Consider the following 23,249-nt stretch of genomic DNA (forward strand, 5'->3'; position numbering starts at 1 on the left):
GATATGAGAATCAACTGGATAAGGAGTGGAGGGCCTGGTCTTGGGAGCCCTGAATCCTGGGCCTGTGTTTCGAGTGGTGGGATTACAGGGCTGCAGAGTGCTTCTTATAATGTGGGGCAGAGGGTACTGGAGAGAGCAACAGCACTGGGGACAGGGCAAAAGAGCCTTGGTTCAAGACAGGCGTGTTCTCCAGGATCCTAGGAGGAAAGGCTGCTAGCTACAGGGAAGTGACTAGGAGACATCAAGAAGGTAGAAATTTGAGGTGAGAAGCCAGTGCAGTCTGTCCATCACTTCATTTGAATTAGTCTCTAACCTCCAGTTTTAGACATGCCTAGTTTGCTTCTTCTAGCTTAAGGTGACGGGACTTTTTTTTTTTTCCTTGAAGAAAAGAGACACCTAAGGGTCTAAGGGGTTTCAGTGGGCACCTACTCCATCCTTCTTCTTTGAGGGGGCTTCAAAATGGAAAAGATAATGGCGTTTTCCCACCACCCTTCTGAACCCTCTTTATTGACAGATTCTGTTTAAATACCACAGGAGATGGGAAACCTATTCCACCTTTTTAGTACGTGTATGGATGTGATTGTGGAAGGTGGTATGGTGGCTCAGTGGGTTAAGTATTGGGTTGTTGAAACGTCAGCGGTTCCAACTCCGCAGCCACTCTGAGGGAGAAAGATGAGGCCATCTGGCTCCATAAAGATTTAGTCTTGGGAACCCTGAAGAATAGTCCTACTCCGCTTATAAGGGTTGCTATGAGTCACCATTGGGTCAATGGCAGTGGGTTAGGTAACTGCTTCAGAGGTCCTTGAATTCTGTACAAAGAACACATGTGTTTTTTGGGAAGTGGAACAGATACGGTGTTGCCAAAGTGAAGTTAGAGCCAATGTAAACTGACTGGGCTTTAAAGAGCTTTTTGCAGGGGCAGGCTTTCCTCTATTGATCCATCACCCTAACTATGGGCATGTTGCTGTTAAAGTGCCCATCAAGTCAGTTCTGACTCATAGTGACTCTGTAGAGGGTTTCCAAGGAGCGGCTGGTGGACTTGAACCACCAATCTTGTGGTTAGCAGTTCAGAGCTTATTCTACAGCGACCTTGGAGATAGTGTAGATTTAGTTTCAGACCACAGCAATAAAATGAATATCACAAAGTGAGTCACATGGGTGATTCTGGCTTTTCAGTGCCTATAAAAGTTAAGTTTACATTATTCTAGACTATTAAGTATGTAATGCTATTGCTGTTATTAAGTGCTGTCGAGTCGGTTATGACTCAGAGTGACCCTGTATAGGGTTTCCTAGGAGCTGCTGGTGGATTTAAACTGTTGACCTTGTAGCTAGTTGTCTAGCACTTATCCTACAGCACCACAATAGGACTCTAGCATTATTAAAGTACGAAATATTATGACAATTACTAAAAATGTGATGCAGAAACACAAAGTGACCACATACTATGGGAAAAATGGTATCAACAGATTTAATCAACACAGGGTTGGCACAAACCTTCAATTTATAAAAAATGCAATTTTCTGTGAAATGCAAAAAATGAGCTATTATCTGTACATTGTTGTTTTTCATAGCTTCCAAGAAGTATTGCAATTTTTTTAGGTGGTTTTTGGGCAGTGGTTCCTAAACCTAACTGTACCTCGAAAGGCTTCAGAATCTGCCTAAAATCCTTGGAAGCTGTTGGAAATATATTTGGAGGGCCTATCCCAAATGTACTGGATCATGTCTAACACCCAAACCAAAACCCAATATGGTGCAGGAAAGAATACTGGATGACGATTCAGACGACTTGGATTCTAGAACCTGTTCTAAAAAGTAACCAATATGTGACCTGGTATGCCATTGAACCTCTTCAGGCCTCAATTTCCACTGTTGGTTATTAGCAACTCTAATACTGAAATAAGACAACAGATACAAGTGTGTCAACAAAGTAGACTTTACCGCCTTTCTTTTCATTGCTCTGCCCAAGTTTCAAAACTTGATCTGCATTAGCATTTCCATGTAGGCACTTCTCTACCCTAGATACTAGAGAAGTTGCTAACAAGGAATGAGAGTCCCCTTTCCTGTTATAGACAAAGAAAGAAACTAAAGGGGTCACTGCCACTGCCACTGCTAGTCCAGGTCCACATGAGTGACTAGAGTCATCCCAAGGGCAAGCAAGCTGAGTGCTGACTTCTAGACAAGGCAGTATGATGACTGTCTATCCACGGTTACAGAGGCAGGTATAAAGTTACGGTGGTCTTCATTGGAGCAACTCAACTAACTATACATAATGAAAACAGATTTGGTTTACAGTGACTAAGACACCTCCTTCCCACTTCACACTGTGTGGTAGAGATGCTGAGTTGTCAGAAAAGGAGAGCACCCAGTGAGCGCTAGTGAGGCCTATACGGTAACTGAAAGTTTGGGGGTGGTTTGAGATTCCTAAGTGACTGAAAATTGCAAGGGTGAAACTTGAACAAAAACTTACTAAGAAGGAAAAGAAACACAGCTCTTTTTTAAAGTTAAACGGTTTATACTGAACAGAAAGGTCACAGGATATATTATGAAAATGTAGCTGACTGAATTTCCTTATTTACTAAGGAACAGAAATTTTGCTAAAAAAAAAAAAATTAAAATTTAGTTTGTTTTTTCGCTGAATGAAATTGAGAAAAAGATGGCTTTCAGATCATATATTTATTTAAAAAAATAAAATGGATCAACAAAGTTACCACATTATTCTGCATGCTAACAGGATTTCCCAAGCCCATGAGAGAGATTATTTCTAAAGCAATTAAAAAATGACTTCCTGGCGATGTAAAGATAGGAAACCTTTGAATCCAAATTCAAAGTCTTTATCACTAGTTCCACCTCACAAACTAGTGGGATTTATCTGTACCACAAGCTGAGCTCACTAGTAAAAGAAAGCTTGAGAAGATATTAAACAAGATGTCAATAAACGATGATGATTTGTTAAAATTAAAAAGTTACCATCTTCTGGCCTGCAAATATTCTACAAATAGAAATCTCCATCACCAGGGATCTGCTCCCCATGACAATTTTATTTTGAACCCGGGATGATTACAAACACATGGCAACTTTTTTCCTGCATGCTTTCTTGAGTCAAACCCTGTATGACCACATGTACAATTTATAAGACAGGACTCGAAATTCCCATTCTCACACAGGATAGTTAAGGAGTGTTACCAATAACATAGAATGAAAGTTATACAACATTGATTATTATAAATTATATTTGTTCTTTTCCATTCCATTCTCCTTAATATGTTCCAATTCTTTCCTTTGGAAAACATGAGTTTCCTACATAATACCAATCACATCGTTAATGATGATTAGAATAAGCTGTAGAGCCCTTGATTCTGAAGACGTGTATGTGAAGGTGAGATGCAATTTGATTGCAGACACTGACACAATAGCGTATCAAATCAAAGAATGAGAAGACCTGGAAAAAAAGAGAAGATTAGATTCTCAGGACTTGTTTAGGCTCTCCCTAAGCTTGCTGAAAGCAAAGATTGGCCTCTAACTTTCTTTTCTTCTCCCCAGATTTACTTTCAATCTCATACGATGTAATAGCTCAACTTTCTTACAGATTTTTTTCTTAATACCAAGGGTCAACAAATGTTTAGAAAAACAGATAGAAAGTATTACAACAGCTCAACTCTGCCACTGTGTCATGGATAGTACATACGTGAAAGGGTATAGCTGTGTTTCAATTTTAAAAATTTCACAAAAATAGGTTGCTGGCCCACAGGGTATAGTTTGCCATTTTCTGCTTCACAGAATCAAAAATAAGGAATTTAAGATCCTTCATGGAGGCAGGACGGACATTCCAAATCTTTAAATTCTCTATCTCAGGACTGACTCACTAAAACAAGAAAACAAGTAGCCTACAGATCATGAAAATAGACGTAATACTTACTAGAGCAATCCACAGTACAATATATTCATCAATAAAGCTGTTAAAATACTGGTCCAGGAACAAAAGTGCAGGACCTATGAATGCTGTGTCATGCAAATGCATTTCACTTTTCGTCATATGTGCAACCTAAGAATAAAACAGAATCAATCTATGAAGTATGGGGAGATGCACAAGAATGCCCATACTTGTAGACAGAACCCATCTGACCTAGGTTCAATGACTGGATGATCAGAACTTGAGGAAGATTTAAAAAAAAAAAAAATTTTTTTTAATAAAGAAAACAAGTGTAAATCACTACAATTTGATGATGAACTTGATCTATACTTATACCAACCAAGAAGGAAGGAATCATCACAGCAAGGATCATTCCTATCCCCTCTGTATACAGGGTTGATAGGGATGGGTAATTTAGACACTGGCTACCTAAAATAGGGTGGGAGGTCGGGGGGACAGAGCTATAAAGGCACAGAGTGACTGGCTTACAAGTTTTAAAGAGGGAGTTTAGTTTCCAAGTGTACGGGGGAAGGTAGAATCCCCACTGAGTGGTTTTCATTCTGTCTAGATGGATGTGAAAGGAGATGGGGATAAGACTCTTATGATTCAATAGTGAGTAATTATTATCATGACTGATTGTGATTATCACAACTGTAAAGGTAAAGTTTTTGTAGCAAAAAGGGGGAGTGGTTGATCTTGCAGTCCAGGAGCGGAGGAACCTGGAACCACCAAGGGAGAAGAGTGGGAGTGGAGTATGGGACCCTATTCAGAGAAATGGCAATGCCAGAGATGAAGACAGAGATGATGACGTGGAGCGATGGAGTGGCTGGGGACTCTAGACTTTTGAACGGAGTGGGGCTGTGTCTTGGTGACCGAGGGGCAGGTTTGCAAGGTATGTCCTTTGGTTGTTTGAATGACTGTATATTCCTGAGTGTTTTGGTGTACATCAAAATAAATAAAAAACACAGAGGGAATAGAAGCAAATACTGTTGAATGATGATGCATGGAGGGAATTATAATCATTGTAATGAAATGAAATATGATACGATGAGTGTAAAACTGATGTTCTCCCATGCAAACTATCACTCAATTCACAATAAAAACTTTAAAGAAAATTAAAATCTTATTAAAAGAATTATTTGTTTCTCAATCTAAGTTTAATTTGTTTCTAATCCTAATAAGCCACAAGTACACAACATAATAGTATGTGTATAATAAATATGAGTTAAAAAAACCCCACAGAATCAATGAGGTAGACTTTTCATACTAGTGCAATTGTAAGTTACATAGTAGATTAGTATTATGCTCAAATGCCAAGTTTTAAAAAATAGTTAGCAATATATAGATTTTCAAAACTAAAAAAATAAAATAAAATAAAAAATGCCCAAAACAAATGAAGTATATGTGTGAGCTATGCCCCACATAAAAGGGCATATACCATGTAACTCATTACCAGGAGTCTTAATTTGATTTCTAGAGTCAATTCTAATTTATAGTGACCCTGTAGGACAGAGTAGAACTGATCCTTCGAGTTTCTGAGATTGTAAATCTTTACGGAAACAGACAGCCTCATCTGTTTCCCTTGGAGCAGCTGGATGGTTTGAACCACAGACCTTGTGGTCAGCAGCTCAACACTTAACACACTATATCACCAGGATTCTTTAAACTACGGATGTTGTTGTTGTTGTTAAGTGCTGTCGAGTCAGTTATGATTCATAGTGAACCTGTATAGGGTTTCCGAGGAGTGGTTAGTGAGTCTGAACCAGCGATCTTGCAGTTCAACCCAACCATAAGGATAAATGCTTATCCAATGGCACCACAATACCGGCACTCAAGGAACTTCTGGTAACCTCAAGTTGTGGCTTAGCAAAAGAACAGAAACAGTTCCCACTTTGCTGTGAAGAGCTTTTGATTGTAGAAGAGCAATCTCTAGGGTTGCTTAGGATGCTACAGAATAAAACTATGACCATAACACCAAAATCAGATGACAGTTAAAGACAAAATAAAATTGGATGCTTACCACAAGCTTATTAGTGATTTTAGCAGAAACAAAACCAAATGTCAGTATATAAAGACAGGGATGCTTTTCAAAAAGCTGAACTGCTGATTTCTTGTAGATCATTGCAGCTAATGTAATCACTGATCCAATATGGAGAAAAGGAGAAAGGACACTTGTTCCCTGTGTAGTGAAAAGAGGAAAAGAATGAATACCTCCACTGAGCAGGTACTACATGATCTGTTATAAAACAGCCTAACTCAAACTGTGAAGAACTGCATGGGGCCTAGCAGGCAGCAGTTTCTATAAATGAACACCAGAACAGCTTGTGAAACATAGCAGCACAGGCTAGTTTTCACTTACGAGACCCAGCTTATTTATAAAGCAGATCATACTTTTTCTATAGATGACTCTAGTAGTGTGTATTTGTTTATATGCACAAACATATGCATACATATCCACTTCTCACTTACTGACATGGTTAGGTTACAAAAGGCCAGTAGTTACACAAAAATTGGTATATGCAACAATGGGAGATGACCATATCAGATCATAAAATGGAGTTATATACATCACTATATAACTTCCAAATTACATCATTACACAACTACCAAATTGTATCATTATGCTGTTGTTGTACACCGTTGAGTCAATTCTGACTCATATCAACCCTGTATAGGGTTTCTGAAGAGTGGCTGGTGAGGTTTGAACTGCAAATCTATGGTCCAGTGCATCCTCCTGTGGCACCACACCAGGACTCCTATATCATTATGTTTAACTGCCAAATTATATCACTACACAATTTCCAAACCACTGAGAACCATGGTCATTCAAATTGACACATAACCTTAGCCATCACTCTTGCCTTGCACCTTGGCATTTGTCACTGAAGATGTACGTCATTAATGTGAAAAATAATCATACATTTTTTTTACTACAGTCTTAAAGGTGAAATGTTAGGTAACAAGATAGTCAATAAGTGAGGGATCGTGTATAAACATATAAATGTATGCATGAACAAGTAAAACTGACTTTTGGACAACACTTCCATTTTGTTTTAAAGCAGAAATTCTATATTAACAAATAATTTTATATATTTCAAATGAAAGAAAACAAAAACTCGGAGACAATCATGAGATCTTATCTAAAGACTTACTGCTATTGTTGATCCATTTTTGCCAACCCCACCTGTGAAGATTACACGGAAGTAATTTGTGCAGGAAAACACGGTCCCTGCTACAGTACAAAGGGCAGGGAGAATCTTCACCTGGATATTCAGCACTGGAATCTTCAACAGCAGAGAGAGAGAATGATTTCAATAGATTCAAACCAAACAAGCAAATGAACAAACAGTACTCTTGATATCTGATTCACTTTCCCAAACACTTGCATGGGTCCATTCCTTCCCTCTAGGTTAAGTAAATACTTAGACCATTTCCCTCTCCTTTCCCATATAGGTACATAACAAGTCTTAAGAGAGGGGGCTAAACAGAAATTCATCTTGTTTCTCCCAACACCAACCTTTACAATTTAACTGACCCAACTGTATTAATTAGTGTCAATAAGCTAAGTAAGGTTCACTTAATGCATATCCCAGAGGTCTGGCAACAGTAAACCAAGCTGTCATCTGGCCTTCTTGTGAAAGGAATGTACCCTGCCTTTTGCTGTGTGCATTAAAAAATTAATAATTCTATCTCTAAATCTGTATAATTACTGTGAGAAAATGTGGGTTGCAAAATAATAGAAATATTTACAACTAAATTAGAAAATCTGCAAACTAGAGAATAGAAAAATTCTACTCAGAAGAATTCCCAGTTCCAAACTGTTAGGGCAAAAGCAGAGGGCAACTGAGAAGGCAACTCTTCTGCAGGTGAGTCAAGTACATCCAGACAAGCACAACTCTACAACTGAGCATCTGAAGTGTTAATATTGAAGTTTTCAGAAGTAAATCATATACAGTATACTGAAAATATGGATTGATTACTTAATGTAAGGCAGGCTGAATGAGTCAAGATCATGTCTTTATTCTTGAAAGCTCAAGATTCATCATATAAAAGAAAATACACTTGTATTCAATTTTTTAAATTAAGATTTTCTTCCTTTTAGCCTTTCTGAAGTTTCAAATTTTGTCCAATATGGATGGATAAGAAGCAACAGTAAAATACATGACATATTGTAGTAATAAACAAATACTATATGAACAAGAGAGCAAAAGCCCACAATGTAGGCAAAGAATTCTTAAAATAAAACATTTTAATTAGGGTTGTTTATACTTTTTATGACTGTAATGTTCCTGCACTTTAAAAATCAAATAGGAAACATGACACTTTCTTTTTTCCCGTCAACGTATAAAATTCCAGTTTTAGTGGGGTTCTGGCAAATCTTAATGTTTAGATAATCCATTTCTTTAAAACTCTAATGAATTCGGTTTGTTTACACAATTCTATTATGAACTTTTATGAAACTGTAGCTCTTCAAAAAAGAAAAAAACAAAAAAACCCAGAAATTGTTCAAGTTTCATATGTAGCATAGTATTTAATTTTCTAAAATGAAATTGGTCAACTTAAAAATCAAGTCCAGCATCCTCTGTCTCTAATGATCTCCAATGCTGATATTCCAAATTCGAAATTTGTTTTCAACAGAGGAGAAAATCAATACCATGGTTGCTTTGACTGACAAGATTTTTTCCTGCTCTAGTTCAAGAAACCTGGAACATTATAATCTAAATCGGATGCACCTGGTTGAAATTCAATATACTGTCCAGTTTCCTGGTCTTCTAAACTCCCTTTTTTTTCTTCATAGACAAAGGACCTCTCTGGTGAAGGGGGAAATCATATACTCCTTCAATTTCCAAAAGACACATTAATCCAGTATGGGGTAAATAAGCCTGCATTAGAATAGGGTAATAGCAATTTGTGACACGCTGAACAAAAGGTGCGGCACAATCACATTTACAATTTAGAGAAGTTGCTTTAGGATCATGGAAACTGTTGCCTTTTGAAAGAAAGAAAAGAGAACACTAAAAAAAGCCACGACTTGAAACACAAAGCAAGTAGGCAACTACAGACTACCGAGTAAAGTATTGTAAACTTTCTCAGGCTCTCATTCGTTCTGTTATATACACCACCACCAAAACTCTCAAGTGTAGGCTTTTGTTTGATTGACTTTGGTATTCTCTGTAGAGCCCTAGATTTGGTTGTTGTTGTTGGCTGTGTGCTGTGGAGTTGGCCCTGACTCACAACGACCCTGTATAGGGTTTTAGAAGCTGTAAATCTTTATAGGAGCAGAAAGTCTCATCTTTGTCCTATGAAACAACTGGTAGTTTCGAACTGCTGACCTTCTGGTTAGCAGCCCGACTCGTAACCACTAGGCTACCACAGCTCCTTCTAGATATGGTTAGGTGCTCAATATCCATTTGGTGAAGGAAGATTAAGATCTTTTCCCTTTCTCTTACTGTCCTGGAGAGTATCTCGCCTCTGCATGACAGTGAAAAAGGAAGTAAGCTACCAGAAAATAGAAAGCAAAATGAAAGGACAGCTATCACCAGAGTCACCAGGTTATCCCCTAAAAATTGGTGCCAACTAAAGCCACAAATAAAGAGCACTAAAAGTGTTGCCATTTTCATCTCACACTCAAAATCAAGGCAGGTGGGTACTACTGCCTTTTTCCATTCTTGCTCTTTTTGCCATTATTCTGTGGACTCATCCACAGTGCCTAAAGGGCATCCACTCTATAGAAAAAACCAGAGAGCCATGCTAACAACCCCTTTACCTCAGGCCTACCCAGGGTTTCTGTATTCCTCAAGACCTGAGGAGATTAAGAAAGAGCTCACTTAGGTCATGCAGTCTGTCCAAGAAGCCAGAGGAAAACCTTTTGAATTCATGCCATGAAATCATGTATCCAAGTATTTCTAGTATAATTTAATTAATTTTTAAAACGGTTGTTGTTGTTGGTGGTGTGCCATGGAGCTGGTTCCAACTCATAGCAACCTTGTACAGGCTTTGAAATTTTAAGCAGAAATTATTGTTGGTTGTTAGGTGCCATCAAATCGGTACTGAATGACAGTAGCGCTATGCACAACAGAACAAAAACACTGTCTGGTCCTGTGCCAAACTCTCGATCTTTGCTACGTTTGAGCCCATTGCTGCCGCCACTGTGCCAATCCATCTCCTTGGGTGGGGGGGGGGGGTCTTCCTCTTTTTCTCTGACCTTTCACTTTACCAAACATGATATCCTTCTCTAGGGATAGGTTCCTCCTGACAATATGCCCAAAGTATGAAACACTAAGTCTGGCATCCTGGCTTCCAGGGAGCATGCTAGCTATACTTCTTCCAACACAGATCTGTTTTTTCTTTTGGCAGTCCATGGTACTTTAATATTCTTCTCCAACACTATAACTCAAATGCATCCATTCTTCTATGGTCTTCCTTATTCATTGTCCAACTTTCACATGCATATCAGGTTATTGAAAATACCATGACTTGGGTCAGGCACACCCTAGTCCTCAAACTGTTATCTTTGCTCTTCAACACTTTAAAGATGTCGTGTGCAGCAGATTTTCCTATTGCAATACGTTGTTTGATCTCTTGACTGCTGCTTCCATGAGTGTTGATGGTTAATCTGAGCAAAAAGGAGTCTTTGACAATTTCAATCTTTTCTCCACTTATCTGAATGTTTTTTACTCCAGTGGGAAGGATTTTTGTTTTCTTTACATTGAGGTGCAACCCTTTTGAAGGCTGGGTCTTTGACCTTCATTGGTATTTTAAGTCCTCTTTGCTTCTGGCAAACAAGTTTGTATCATCTGAATATCACAGGTTGTTAATGAGTCTTCCTCCAATCCTGATGCCACGTTTCTCTTCATATAATCCATCTTCTTGGATCAGGTGCTCAGCATACAGACTGAATAAGTATGGTAAAAGAATACAACCTTTTCCTAATTTTAAACCAAATATTCAGTGTTCCATTGTTCTGTTAGAACAACTGCCTCTTGGTCTATGTACAGGTTCCTCGTGAGCCCAATTAAGTGCTCCAGAATACTCATTCTCCACATAGTGTCATGATTCACATAATTGAAAGCTTTTGTGTAGTCAATAAAGTAAAGCACAGGTAAACATCTTTCTAGGAATCCTGGTGTGGTGCTGTGGGATCAAGCACTGGGCCAAAAGGGCAGTATGAACCACAAGGTCGGTGGTTCAGACTCACAAGCTGCTCCTTGGAAACCCTGTACAGGGTCGCTTGGAACCCACTCAACAGCACTTAACAACAACAAACTTCTATTTGATATTCTCTATTTTCAGCTGAGATCCATCTGATGTTAGCAATCATATCCTTCATTCCATGTCCTCTTCTCAATCCGGCTTGAATCTCTGACAGTTTTCTGTCAATGTAGTGTTGTAGCTGTTTTTAAATTATATTTAGCAAAAATTTACTTGCATGAGATATTAATGATATTTTCTGATGTACTCCGCATTCCGTTGGGTCATCTCTCTTTGGAGTGGGCACAAATACGTATGTTTTCCAGTCAGTTGGTCAGGTAGCTGTCTTCCAAATTTCTTGGCATAGATGAGTGAGTGCCTCCAGTGCTGCATCAGTTTCTTGAGATATTTCAATTTTTATTCCATCAGTCCCTGGAACTGTTTTATCAGTGCCTTCAATGCACCATGGACTTCTTCATTCAATTTCATTGGCTCTTGGTCATAGGATACCTCTTGAAATGGCTGAATATCCACTTCCTTTCAGTGACTCTATACTCCTTACATCTTCGTTTGATGATTTCTGTATCATTCGCTATTTTGTCCATAGAGGCCTCCAATACTGTAAGGCTTGATTTTTTCTTCAGCTTCCTCAGCTTAAGAAATGCTGTTCTTCCCTTTTAGTTTAGTACCTCCAGTTCATTATTAATATTTGACTTTGACTTCTTGAGCTGCCCTTTGAAATTTTCTGTTCAGCTCTTTTACCGACTCATTTCTCCCATTTGTATTAGCATCTCTATGCTGGAGAGCAAGTTTCATAGTTTCTTTTGATATCCATTTTGGTGTTTCCCTTCTTTCTTGTCTTCTTAATGACCTTTTGCCCTCTTCCGGTATGATGTTCTTGATGTCATCCTACAACTCTTCTAATCTTCAGTCTTTAAGTGTCTAGTGCATTAAATCTGCTCTTCAGATGATGTCTAAATTGAGGTGGGATATATTCAAGGTCATATTTTGGCTCTCACAGATTTATTTTAATTTTCTTCAGCTTCAGCCTGAAATCACATATATACAGTGAGGGTCTGTTCCACAATCTGACCCTGGCCTTGTTTTGGCTGATATGGAGCTTTTCCAGTTTCCTTCTACAGATGTAGTCAATACAAGACTTGTGTATTCGCTCTGGAGAGGTCCAGGTATGTAGTCACCATTTACATTGTTGGAAAAAGGTATTTTCAATGACTAATTGAGTGGTCTTGCAAAATTCTATCATGCAGTCTCCAGCATCATTTCTATTGCCAAGGCCACATTTTCCAATGACCGATCCTTCCTCTTTGTTTCCAACCTTTGCATTCCAATTGCCAGTAATTATCAATACATCTTGATTGCATGTTTGATCAATTTCAAGCTGAAGAAGTTAGTAGAATTCTTCAATATCATCATCAATGGCTTTAGTGTTTGGTGTGGAAATTTGAATACTAGTGGTATAAAATGGTCTTCCTGGTAGGCATATGGATATTATCCTATCACAGATTGCATTGTACTTCAAGAGAGATATCGATATGCTCTTTTTATGACAAAATGTGACACTACCCCTCTTCAGTCTGTCATTCCCAGCATAGTAAATCATGTGATTGGTCAGATTCAAAATGGCCAATACCAGTTGACTTTAGCTCACTAATGCCTAGGATATTGATGTTTAGACCTTCCATTTCCATTTCATTTTAGACAATTTCCAATTTTCCTAGATCCGTACTACACACATTCCATGCTAAGATTAATAATGGATGTTTAGAGCTGTTTGTCTTCATTTTGAGTTCTGTCCCATCAGCAAATGAAGGTCCCAAAGACTCTACTCCATTTGTGTCATTATGATCAACTTTACTTTGTGGGGTAGCTCTTCCTCAGTCATATTTTGAGTGCCTTCCAACCTGAGGGGCTCATCTTGCAGCACTGTATCTGATAATATTCTGGTGCTCTTCATCATGTTTCAACAGTCAATATTCTGGTGTTCTATTGCGATTCATAGGTTTTCAAGACTACATATTTCGAAGTAGTCTGTCTTTTTTCTCCTAATCTTTATCTGGAAGCTCATCTGAGACTTGTTCATCATGGGTGAATCTGCTGGTATTTAAAATACTGGTGACATACTTTCCAGAATTACAGCAACACGCAAGCTACCACAGTACAACAAGCTGACAGAAAGCATTATTTTGAGATTAAGGACTAACTTTCTTCCAAACTATTTAGGAATGGCTCATTCAAGTCTCCAACAAGTGTTTAAAAAAAAATCAACATGCCTGAATTATTAAGTGTAAGGTACTTTTTTAAGGGCACATTTTAAGAATGAGAAAGAAGTTAACTACATTACTTAATGAATCCTGCAGAGCCACACCATTCACTTGCCTAGAATGGATTCTGGTGTTTTGAAACATGTTTTACCAACTACGATATTTCAAAGACTTCCAAATGCCAAAATGCCAGTGAAAGTAACCATAGGTTTGTTATATGTGGGTCTATTCTGGCATTATTAATGATATTGTTATATGTGGGTCTCTCTGATATTATTTTTTATTTTTTTAATTTTTAAAATAGACTATATTCCAAGACATTCCAATTAACAATACTTTTTTGGGGAAGTAACACACAAATGTTACCTGCCAGACACCAGCTGTACTTTTTGTTAGTTTCTTGTAACGTATAAACCATGTGCCACTTTTTATGTATGAAAATGTTTTTCCTTTAAATCACACAAACAAAAAAACATAAATTAACTGCTACCTTTAGTAAATCATATTTCTTGCCAGATACCAGCTAAGCACTATATGTATATAACATATGTATATACATATCTTCATCCATGTTTTATGTATCTACATATTTAAATGGACAATTAGATACATAAACCAGATTCAGATTTGTTTTTGGATAATCAAGCCAGAAATCCCAGTTTTTGGATATTGGTATGCTTAAACTTTACAGGAAATTCAAAATAATTTCTAAGGGGGGAAATTTTGGTAAAGGACACTGTTGTTGCCAGGTGTCATCAAGTCGGATCCGACTCATAGCGACCCTATGCAAAGTAGAACAAAACAATGTCCGAACCTGGGCCAACCTTACTGCTGCTGCCACACTTGAGTCCATCAATGCTGCCACCTGGCCAATCCATCTCGTTGGGGGTCTTCCTCTTTTTCTCTGATCCTCCATCTTACCAAGCATGATATCCTTCTCTAGCCACTGTTCCCTCCTGACAATATGTCCAAAGTATGAGAGACGAAGTTTGGCCATCTTGGCCTCAAAGGAGCACTTTGGCCGTACCTCTTCCAAAACAGATCTATTGGTTCTTTTGGCAGTCCATGGCACTTTTAGTATTCTCTTCCAACACCACAATTCAAAGGCATCAATTATTCTATGATCTTCCTTATTCACTGTCCGGCTTTCATGTCCATATGAGGTTATTGAAAATACCATGGCTTGGGTCAGGCTCATTTTAGTCCTTAAGCTGATATCTTTGCTCTTCATCACTTTAAAAAGTTCCTGTGCGGCAGATTTGCCTAATGTAATACGTCGTCTGATCTCTTGACTGCTGCTTCTGCGAATGTTGATAGCTGATCCAAGAAGAACGAAGTCCTTGACAACGTCAATCTTTTTTCTTCATTGATAAGAAAATGGTTTACTGGTCCAGTGGTGAGGATTTTTGTTTTCTTGACATTAAGATGTAATCCATATTGAAGGCTGTGCTCTTTGATCTTCATCAGTAAATGTTTTAAGTCCTCTTCACTTTCAGCAAGCAAGGTTGTATCATCTGCATATTGCAGGTTGTTAATGAGTCTTCCTCCAATCTTGATGCCACGTTTTTCTTCATAGAACCCAGCTTCTCATATTATTTGCTCAACATACAGGTTGAATAAGTATGGTGAAAGAATATAACCTTGTTGCACACCTTTCCCAATTTTAAAACATTCAGTGTTCCCATGTTCTGTTTGAATAACTGCTTCTTGGTCTAGGTACAGATTCCTCATAAGTACAATTAAGTGCTCTGGAATAGTCATACTTCGCAATGTTGCCCATAGCTTGTCATGATCCACACAATCGATAGCCTTTGTATAGTCAAAAAAGCATAGGTAAACATCTTTCTGATATTCTCTGCTTTCAGCCAAGATCCATCGGACATCAGCAATGATATCCCTTATTCCACGGCCTCTTCTGAATCCAGCTTGAACCTCTGGAAGTTCTCTGTCAATGTATGATTGTAGCCATTTCTGTATTACCGTTAGCAAAACTTTACTCGCTTGAGATATCAAAGAGATTGTCTGATGATTTCCGCATTCCGTTGGGTTACCTCTCTTTGGAATGGGCACAAATATGGATCTCTTCCAATCAGTCAGCCAAATAGTTGTCTTCCAAATTTCTTGGCAGAGATGAGCGAGTGCCTCCTGTGCCGCCTCACTTTCTTGAAAGATTGCAATTTTTATTCCCTTTAGATCTAGGAAAACATACTAATTAATATTATTAAGGAATATAAAAAAGCTGAGTATGAGTAGTAGGATCCTCTAGGTTTTATGACTTGACTTCAGGATTAAATTTCTTTTCTTTCTTTCCTGTAAGTCTAAATTGTGAAAATAAGACTATTTAATCAAATAGAGTAAAAGTAATAAAACTCACATTTTCTGTATATATTAATCTCAAAAATCAATAGGGTCTCTAGTGAAATCTATATTATGTACATAAATTGTTTCAGAATTTCCTGGTTGACTGTAGATGATTTTTATTCCTTCACCTTCTTCTTCCCCATGACCATCTCCCCAGTAGAAGGCATTAAACAATTTCGGGTAATAAATGTTTAAGGAAGTGTGACAACTACATTTCCTGAAGTACCTAATTTATTGTCATAAAACGAAGTTGGTGGTGGCTGTGTGCCATCAAGTCGGTTCCAAATCATAGTGACCCTAAATAGAATTTCCAAAGCTGTAAATGTTTATGGGAGTGAGAAACCTCATCTTTCTCCCATACAGCAACTCTGGTCGATTCTAACTGCTGACCTTGTGGTTACCAGCCCAGGTCGGAAGGGAAATCTTTTACTTAAATTTCCCTTATACTTGATTATATCAAATTAATTAGAAATACTGCATTCTGAAAGGGTGGTGGCAATCAGTAGGTAACTGATGATCAGGGAGTTCAAACTACTTTGACTCAAATTTAGAAGAATACATTTTAATTGTGAAAACAGCAACAACTTTTACTGAGTGCTTACTATCTGAAAGGCACTATTCTACGTGCTTTATACATATTACCTCACTGAACAGACACAATAACTTTAGGAGAGAGGTACTGCAGTAAAATCTGTGAAAGTCAGAAGCCTTTCAGAAAAAGAAAACTCAAGTATTTTCCACTGGAAATTGGAGAAAGCAGAAAAGTGGTAAGACTGCACCCTGCCAGAGGTAGAGAAGTTGTGAGACCTGAAAAAACAAGGCAGTCCCGTTCAGTTTTGGGTTTCACTTGCTTTATTGTCCTTATTTTACAAAGGAGGAAACGAAACCACAGAGAGCTAAAAAACAGATTAAGTTCACACAATAAGCAGTGGAGTCTAGATCAAACTCAGGCAGTCTGGTTGAAAAACCTGTGTATTTGGCCCCCATACTATATTCTTTCTCTTGAATGTGGTGGGGAAAAAATTTGTGCTAGAAAGGGATGACTGTATTTCAGGCCCTGGCCTATTAAGCAACCCCACACACAGATTTTAATATGCAGTAATGTTGTTTGGGGGCCAGTAATAATTTAGTACCCCAAATTTGTTATGCAGCTTTAAGCATATGACGGAAAAACCAGTATACTTGTGTCTACTATAATGAGAATGAAAAGTCTGATCTAATCTTGACATTGTCAACATTTACACTAGCTACTGTTTCCTCATCTGTATAATGGGATGACAATAACAACTCAGATTCTCAATGGCCTTCAAAATACTAGACTTTGAATGAATCCAATGTACCACATAACTCCAAATGGTAAACTGTATCGTGCTCCCCCAAGATTTTGTGCCCTTACCGTTCCTGTGACTTTTCATCTTTGGAAAGAATAAAATAAACACACGTTACCTCTTAATTGGATTATACTATATTAGGATATACAAGCAAAAACAACATGCATTACACAGGAAACACAATGTGAACAGTTACCATAGACTGCCAAAAAGGTGGTCCTCCAATCACTGCCAGCAAATGCATGATTATTATGAAGATTTGTACTTCAGTCACATCAATTCTGATTAGGTACAAAAAGCCAAAAAGCAGAATTATTCAAAACAAATTCAGGTTAATTACTTGTAAGCTTAGCAGCATTCCTCTATCATGCACAACAGGAAAAAAATCTCAAATATTGAGGAAAGGGGAAAAGGAGACATCAAAAATTTGTTATGAACAAAATCAAATAAAATCCAGAGCCTTTTAATTGAATTTGATGAATTTCACAAGGCAATAAAAACCCCTCCTTTCCAGAAGAAATTTTTGACGTACTGAAGCTGGGCTGAAACTATAGTTTAACCTCTCCCACCAAACAAAAGGGATTTGGGAATAAATGTCAAGTATCAAGCAGAGGACTACACATTGCACTGCTGTATAATATGAACTTGTGTAACAAGTGCTTTGTAGACTCAGATGGAAATAATGATGAGCTTTCACTAAAGTAATGTACATCTCTGAGACCTTGCAAAACTGCCTAATCTTTAGATTTAATACTTGCCACGGTATGTGTGTGAAAAATTCACCCCAATTTTTCTCAAATTATTATTCCCACTAGGTCAACTACCCTAAGATTTCTAGAAGGAATTTGATGAAAGAAGTCAAGAATTAGCTGTGGGATTGCTGAAAATTTTCTCATAGTCAAGAAGAAATAATTCTGATGCAAAAATAGGGCAGTAGAAATTAGAAGGCTGAAAGTCTGAAAAAAAGAATATTGGCAAAAAAATTGAGGAGAGCAAAGCAAAGCATAAACTGGTATTCCTTCCTTTCCCTAGACTTGCACTTTGTATAATCTCGTGGCTATCATTCTCAGATCACTGCAGCCAAATGCCTTTTGATTCTGAAAATTTATCTTACAGATGTGCTTGCACAAAATGGTATTTGTACAAGGGTCTGTATGGTCGTATATTTATAATAGAAACATTAAAAATAAAATCCCTCAATAAGAAAGTTGTTACATAAATTATGGTACTTCCATAAAAACTGATTATTTTGCAGTTTAAAATAAAAAACAGTAAGGTAGCTCCCTACACAATGATCTGGAAAAATATGCAAGATACATTAAGGCTATATATTACAGAATGGTGTATATACTATTTTTTGTGTGAAAAAGAAAAATCTTCTATTTTTATTGTTGCCAGTAATTGCCTAACAAATTTCTGGAAAGGTAAGTGGTCATCTATTATTGGGGAAGACAGGGTAGAAACTGGGAAGTTGGGGAATAAAGGTAGGAAGAAGACCTTTCACTACATACTTTTTTTATAATGCTAGTTTTTAAGTTGAATGAAGAATTTATCCCAGAAGGTAAATTAAAAAAAAAAAAAGTAATCAGCCTAAGAAAAATAGATACCAATAATAGCAGGGGGAGGGGAGAAGGGGCGGTATTTCAATTCCTAGAGCAGAAGAGAGCTCCCATTTCTAAAATGGATACATAAAGCAGACAGTCTATGTGAGCTTAAGATACGTACACTCTCATGTCCATAATAAACAACTGGGTTGAAACCAGTCTCTCACAACCAAAAAAACTGGTTTTTGTTTGCTCTAAGGATTTTTTTTTTTTTTTAACAGAAGCGTATTAAGCTGCAAACATAAGGGATGCAGTTATCTTGATGTACAAGTTTATTGGGGTGGGGGTAAAAAAAAAAAAGGACGAATTAGGCTAAAAAGAATCTGTAGAGCTGACCTGGTGAATGGCGTTGCCAATAAGGGGGATTAGACTCAGTAGCAGACTCAGGAGACTAAGCAGGTGTCAAAGATGATCGACTCTGTCTTGGGTGGAGGAGGGTAGACATCTTACCACAATTTGCTGGATATATGAAGTAGCCTTTTGGAAGGGGAAGGGCCAGAAGTATAGAATTACAAAATAAAAATGGAGGGAAACCCATGCAATTAATCTTGTACCTTGGGCAAATCTAAGAGAATAGGACACATGAAAAATTTTTACAAAGTGCCAAATTGGGTTTCCTAGAAAAGTTTTATGGAATATCCTGTTTGACAATTTTGGAAGACATTATTTTCTAAACCATTCATTCAGATACTGTCATTGTATTTATATCAACAATGCCTTAATGTTAGGAGAGAGGGTCGGGGGAAAAAACTTACTTACCAGTTGGTAGTTAGCTAGAAATATATTATCCTGTTTGCTTATCTGATTTAGAGCAAAACTTTGTACTCCAGGATGAGTCCTTCCTACTCTCACAAAGCTGAATCATGAGATCTGCCTATTATCACTCCTGGAGGTGTGGTTATAATCTTGAATCTCAATGAAAAAGAGTGTGGGTGCAAGGCCATCCCAGGCATGGAAACTAAAGCAAGCTAAGAAGGACGGAGGGCAGAAATGATTAACAATAAGCAAACAAGTTAATGATTCCTGTTTAGAAGAGAGCTAAAGAGATTGTTCATCTCTCCCCCTTTCCACAAACAGGTCTCTTGCTGTGGGATAAATTTACCCTAACACATACTTAGGAGAGAGCTCATCTTAACATGTTTGGGTCATGCAGAAAGGAGCATACTATATAAAAGCATGAATGTGGCATTTTTGTAACCACTACCTTTAAAAATTATGATTCCTTTTAAGATGGAGAAGAATGGGTTACATTTTAAAGTGTTGGGATAAAACAAAAACAAACAAAAAATCCACCATCATCAAACTTACAAAAAAGCCCTTTAAGACACAATGGGACTGATGGTGGAAGAGAAACATCAATGGTTAAATTAATAATAATAATCTACAGCATTAGATGTCCAGAGCCGAAAAGTTGTAGACAGGGAAAACTAGACAACGATAAACATAATTTTCTTGTAACCATGAAGGTATTCAAACACCTTGAATGCCTAAGCTGTAAAATTATTTTGAATTTCGACTTTATTTTAGTATGTTATCAGAGGACAAAAATGGATTCTCCTAGTTGCTGTGGAAACTGAGCACTCTGGTCAGAACAGACTCATGTGACTACAACAAATCTGCGACAAACCAATGTACTGCTGGTTATCATAGAAAAAAAAAAAAAAATGGAAAGGAACAAACCACTTGTGGAGTCTAAACTCCCCCATTTTTCTGATAGGGATAGGGAAGGCTTTCAATGTGGTAATTCAAAGTCAAAGTAACCTTCAACACTCACAATAAACCTCTTGTGTCAACAATTTCTTACACTATTCTAATGGCCTAATGATTAAGAAGCAAAGAGAAACAAAGATAAATTAATAGGAGTCATTTTAACTTCTAAACAAGGGAACAGAGAATCTCTCCAGTGGGAATGAGGCTCTCTAGCAGCCTTTATCACCACAGAAAATCAGCTTAGAAAGCTCCTTGATCAGATCACTTACTACATTAGAAGAACAAAATGGCTTTTAAAAGTAATAAAAGGGTATAAACAACTCCAAACATGTTTCCTAACTGAAGAAAACTTTCTATTTTCAAAGTTTCACTTTCATTTCTCAGAATTCAGAGACATATCTAAGGCATGCATTTGGTTTGAGTTAGACTAGCCTCACTATTAAGAGTTGCAAAGAGATTTAGCTGATACTCTGTGAGAGCCGATAAACATGTTAATTATCTTTCACCAGAAATTTTGCCTTTCCCTCTAAAAGTTGAAAGAAGACAACTTATTTTACATCTCCATGTGGCATGCCCATTTCAAAGGCATAATTGTAATTCATTTGTAATCAAAAATGTTTTTGTTAAACTAAAAGTAGTAAATATACCTGTGTTGTAATTTAAGGGTTGGTTATTAGTTTGGCCAAGGAGTCCTGGTGGTGCAATGCTTAAAGTGCTTCACTGCTAACCATAAATTCTGAGGTCCAAAACCCACCAGCTGTTCCACAGGAGAAAGATGTGGCAGCCTGCTTCTGTAAAGATTACAGCTTTGGTAACCCCATGCAGGCAATTCTACTCTGCTCCATAGGTCATTATTAGTTGGAATCAACTTGACAACAAGTTATTTTTGGTATTAGCTTGGCTAACAAAGTTATGAACTAGGGATAAAGTCATTATGTCAAAGTAACTCTGATTTGCACTATTTTACTTTTGAACTATTACTCTGTTTAAAAGGTCATCCATAGAACCCTACAAAAATTGCTAGATAACTCAGATTAACAATTATTCCCAAGTGCATCTGAAGTTCTAGAGAAATTGTGTATAACCAGAGCATGGCATTCATTATACACTTTACCAGAAAAACCAGAGGTGCAGTGAGGTGTTGGTGAACTAAAATTAAGATTAGCCTAGAAAGTCAACATACTGTCTTCCAATATTTCATTTTACACCATTGATAAGGGACAAGCATGGAAAGCTTAGATCAATGCTAAATAACATTAACCATACAGCTGTGATAACTATAAGTACTGTTAATTCAAGTGTTAAATATAAACAGACAAATCTAAATGTTTATTTCTGAGGTAAGCTAAATTATTAAAACAGTATTACGTACCCTGTGATCTTCAAGTTACCTGAGCAGATTAGAAAGAAAAAATCCACTGAGTGCCTTTGAGTAAGAGGAGAAAAAGAAAGACAAAAGCTAGAATAAAACAAGTCTCCCTATAAAAGAGGAACTAAAACTTAAGTTTCAAATTGAAGGGGTAGTCAGTCCTTGTAACCTCTAGAAAAAGTAGAAAAGAATTAAATGGTGAGTCCTCTCAATTAGTAAAATGAATCTGTCAGGGACCACCAATTTACTCATTCTCTCCAAGTAGCACAACTAATTGCAGAAGAAGTCTGGAAACTATTGGGAACTGTTTAACACCAATCTTCAAAATGAATATAAGAATTACTGTGTGCCAGGCACTGTAATTACCAAAGTGCATTATTAACTGTTTTAACCTTTACAATACCCTAGCTAGGAAGTATCACTATTTTATAGATGAGGAGTTTGAGTTCAAAAAGTTAAATGACTTTTCCTAGGGTTGTTGTTGTTACGTGCCGTGGAGTCGGTTCCGACTCATAGCGACCCTGTACAGGGTTTCCGAGGCTGTAAATATTTTCGGGAGCAGAACACCTCATCTTTCTCCAGAGGAACAGCTGACCCTGAGGTTAGCAGCCCGATTTGTAACCACTACGTTACCAGAGCAGAACTAATAAGTGGCAGAGTCTTGAAATTAAGAGTGCTACAGTCTTTGAATACTTAGTCTGCCAATCAACTGGGGCAAATATTTACCATCAGTCCTTAACCTGCTATCACTGAGATGTCTATACATTTCCGGACGGTGCTTTTAATACTTTAACCCAAGTTTACTGGACTGTATCAGACAATATCTGATACTACAAGTCTGGATGCTAATAATTCATCTGGAAACAAGTTAGGAAGAACAACTGTTTTTGAAACTTATTTTCTCCTGAACTTTTTTTTCCCTTAAAAATTGTCAGAAACCCCCTTTTTTTCCCTTAAAAAAATGGGGGGGGGTGTTCTGACAATTTCATTTAACTAACCAAATTTTAAGTATTAAACGGGGCAAAATAAAACCTCTGCAAGTTAGAAACTCATATAAGTGAACAGAGTGTTGTTGTTAAGTGCCGTTGAGTCGGTTCCGACCCATAGCGACCCTGTACAGGGTTTCCGAGGGTGTAAATCTTTACGGGAGTAGAAAGCCTCATCTTTCTCCCGCGGAGCGGCTGGTAGTTTCGAACCGCTGACCTTAAAGTTCGCAGCCCGATTCGTAACCACTACGCTACCAGAGCTTCTTATCTGGAAAACATAGAATGCCTTTCCTACACAATTTTAATGTCAAATGCATTCTTGCTAGAACATCTCAATAAACAAGGCTCTATGAAGTAAGTACTGCAGTCAATATTCTGTCTGTTAATTCCTTAAGAATATTGGTGGGAAATACTTGTGGTGAGTATAATTAACAATAAAAAATGAGTCCTGGTGTGGTGCTGTGTGTTAATGCGCCAGACTGCAAAGCAGTTTGAACTGCAAGAT

At 37.5% G+C, this 23,249-nt stretch overlaps 1 protein-coding gene across 1 annotated transcript in view; it reads right to left on the reverse strand.

Annotated features, from left to right (window-relative positions):
* Positions 1 to 2,562: 2,562 nt before the first annotated feature.
* The window catches only part of CEPT1 (choline/ethanolamine phosphotransferase 1), a 50,287-nt gene continuing 29,600 nt past the window's right edge, over positions 2,563 to 23,249 (reverse strand). Inside the window, exons 4-8 of the mRNA XM_006865927.1 lie at positions 17,272 to 17,356; positions 7,063 to 7,194; positions 5,931 to 6,089; positions 3,917 to 4,042; positions 2,563 to 3,439 (exon numbers count right to left, since the gene is read on the reverse strand). Of these exons, the coding sequence (XP_006865989.1) occupies positions 3,320 to 3,439; positions 3,917 to 4,042; positions 5,931 to 6,089; positions 7,063 to 7,194; positions 17,272 to 17,356 (622 nt within the window). The 3' untranslated portion in view covers positions 2,563 to 3,319. The remainder of the gene's footprint in view (positions 3,440 to 3,916; positions 4,043 to 5,930; positions 6,090 to 7,062; positions 7,195 to 17,271; positions 17,357 to 23,249) is intronic.

Source organism: Chrysochloris asiatica, unplaced genomic scaffold (assembly GCF_000296735.1).
Source record: "Chrysochloris asiatica unplaced genomic scaffold, ChrAsi1.0 scaffold00085, whole genome shotgun sequence".
In the NCBI taxonomy this organism is placed as follows: Eukaryota; Metazoa; Chordata; class Mammalia; order Afrosoricida; family Chrysochloridae; genus Chrysochloris; species Chrysochloris asiatica.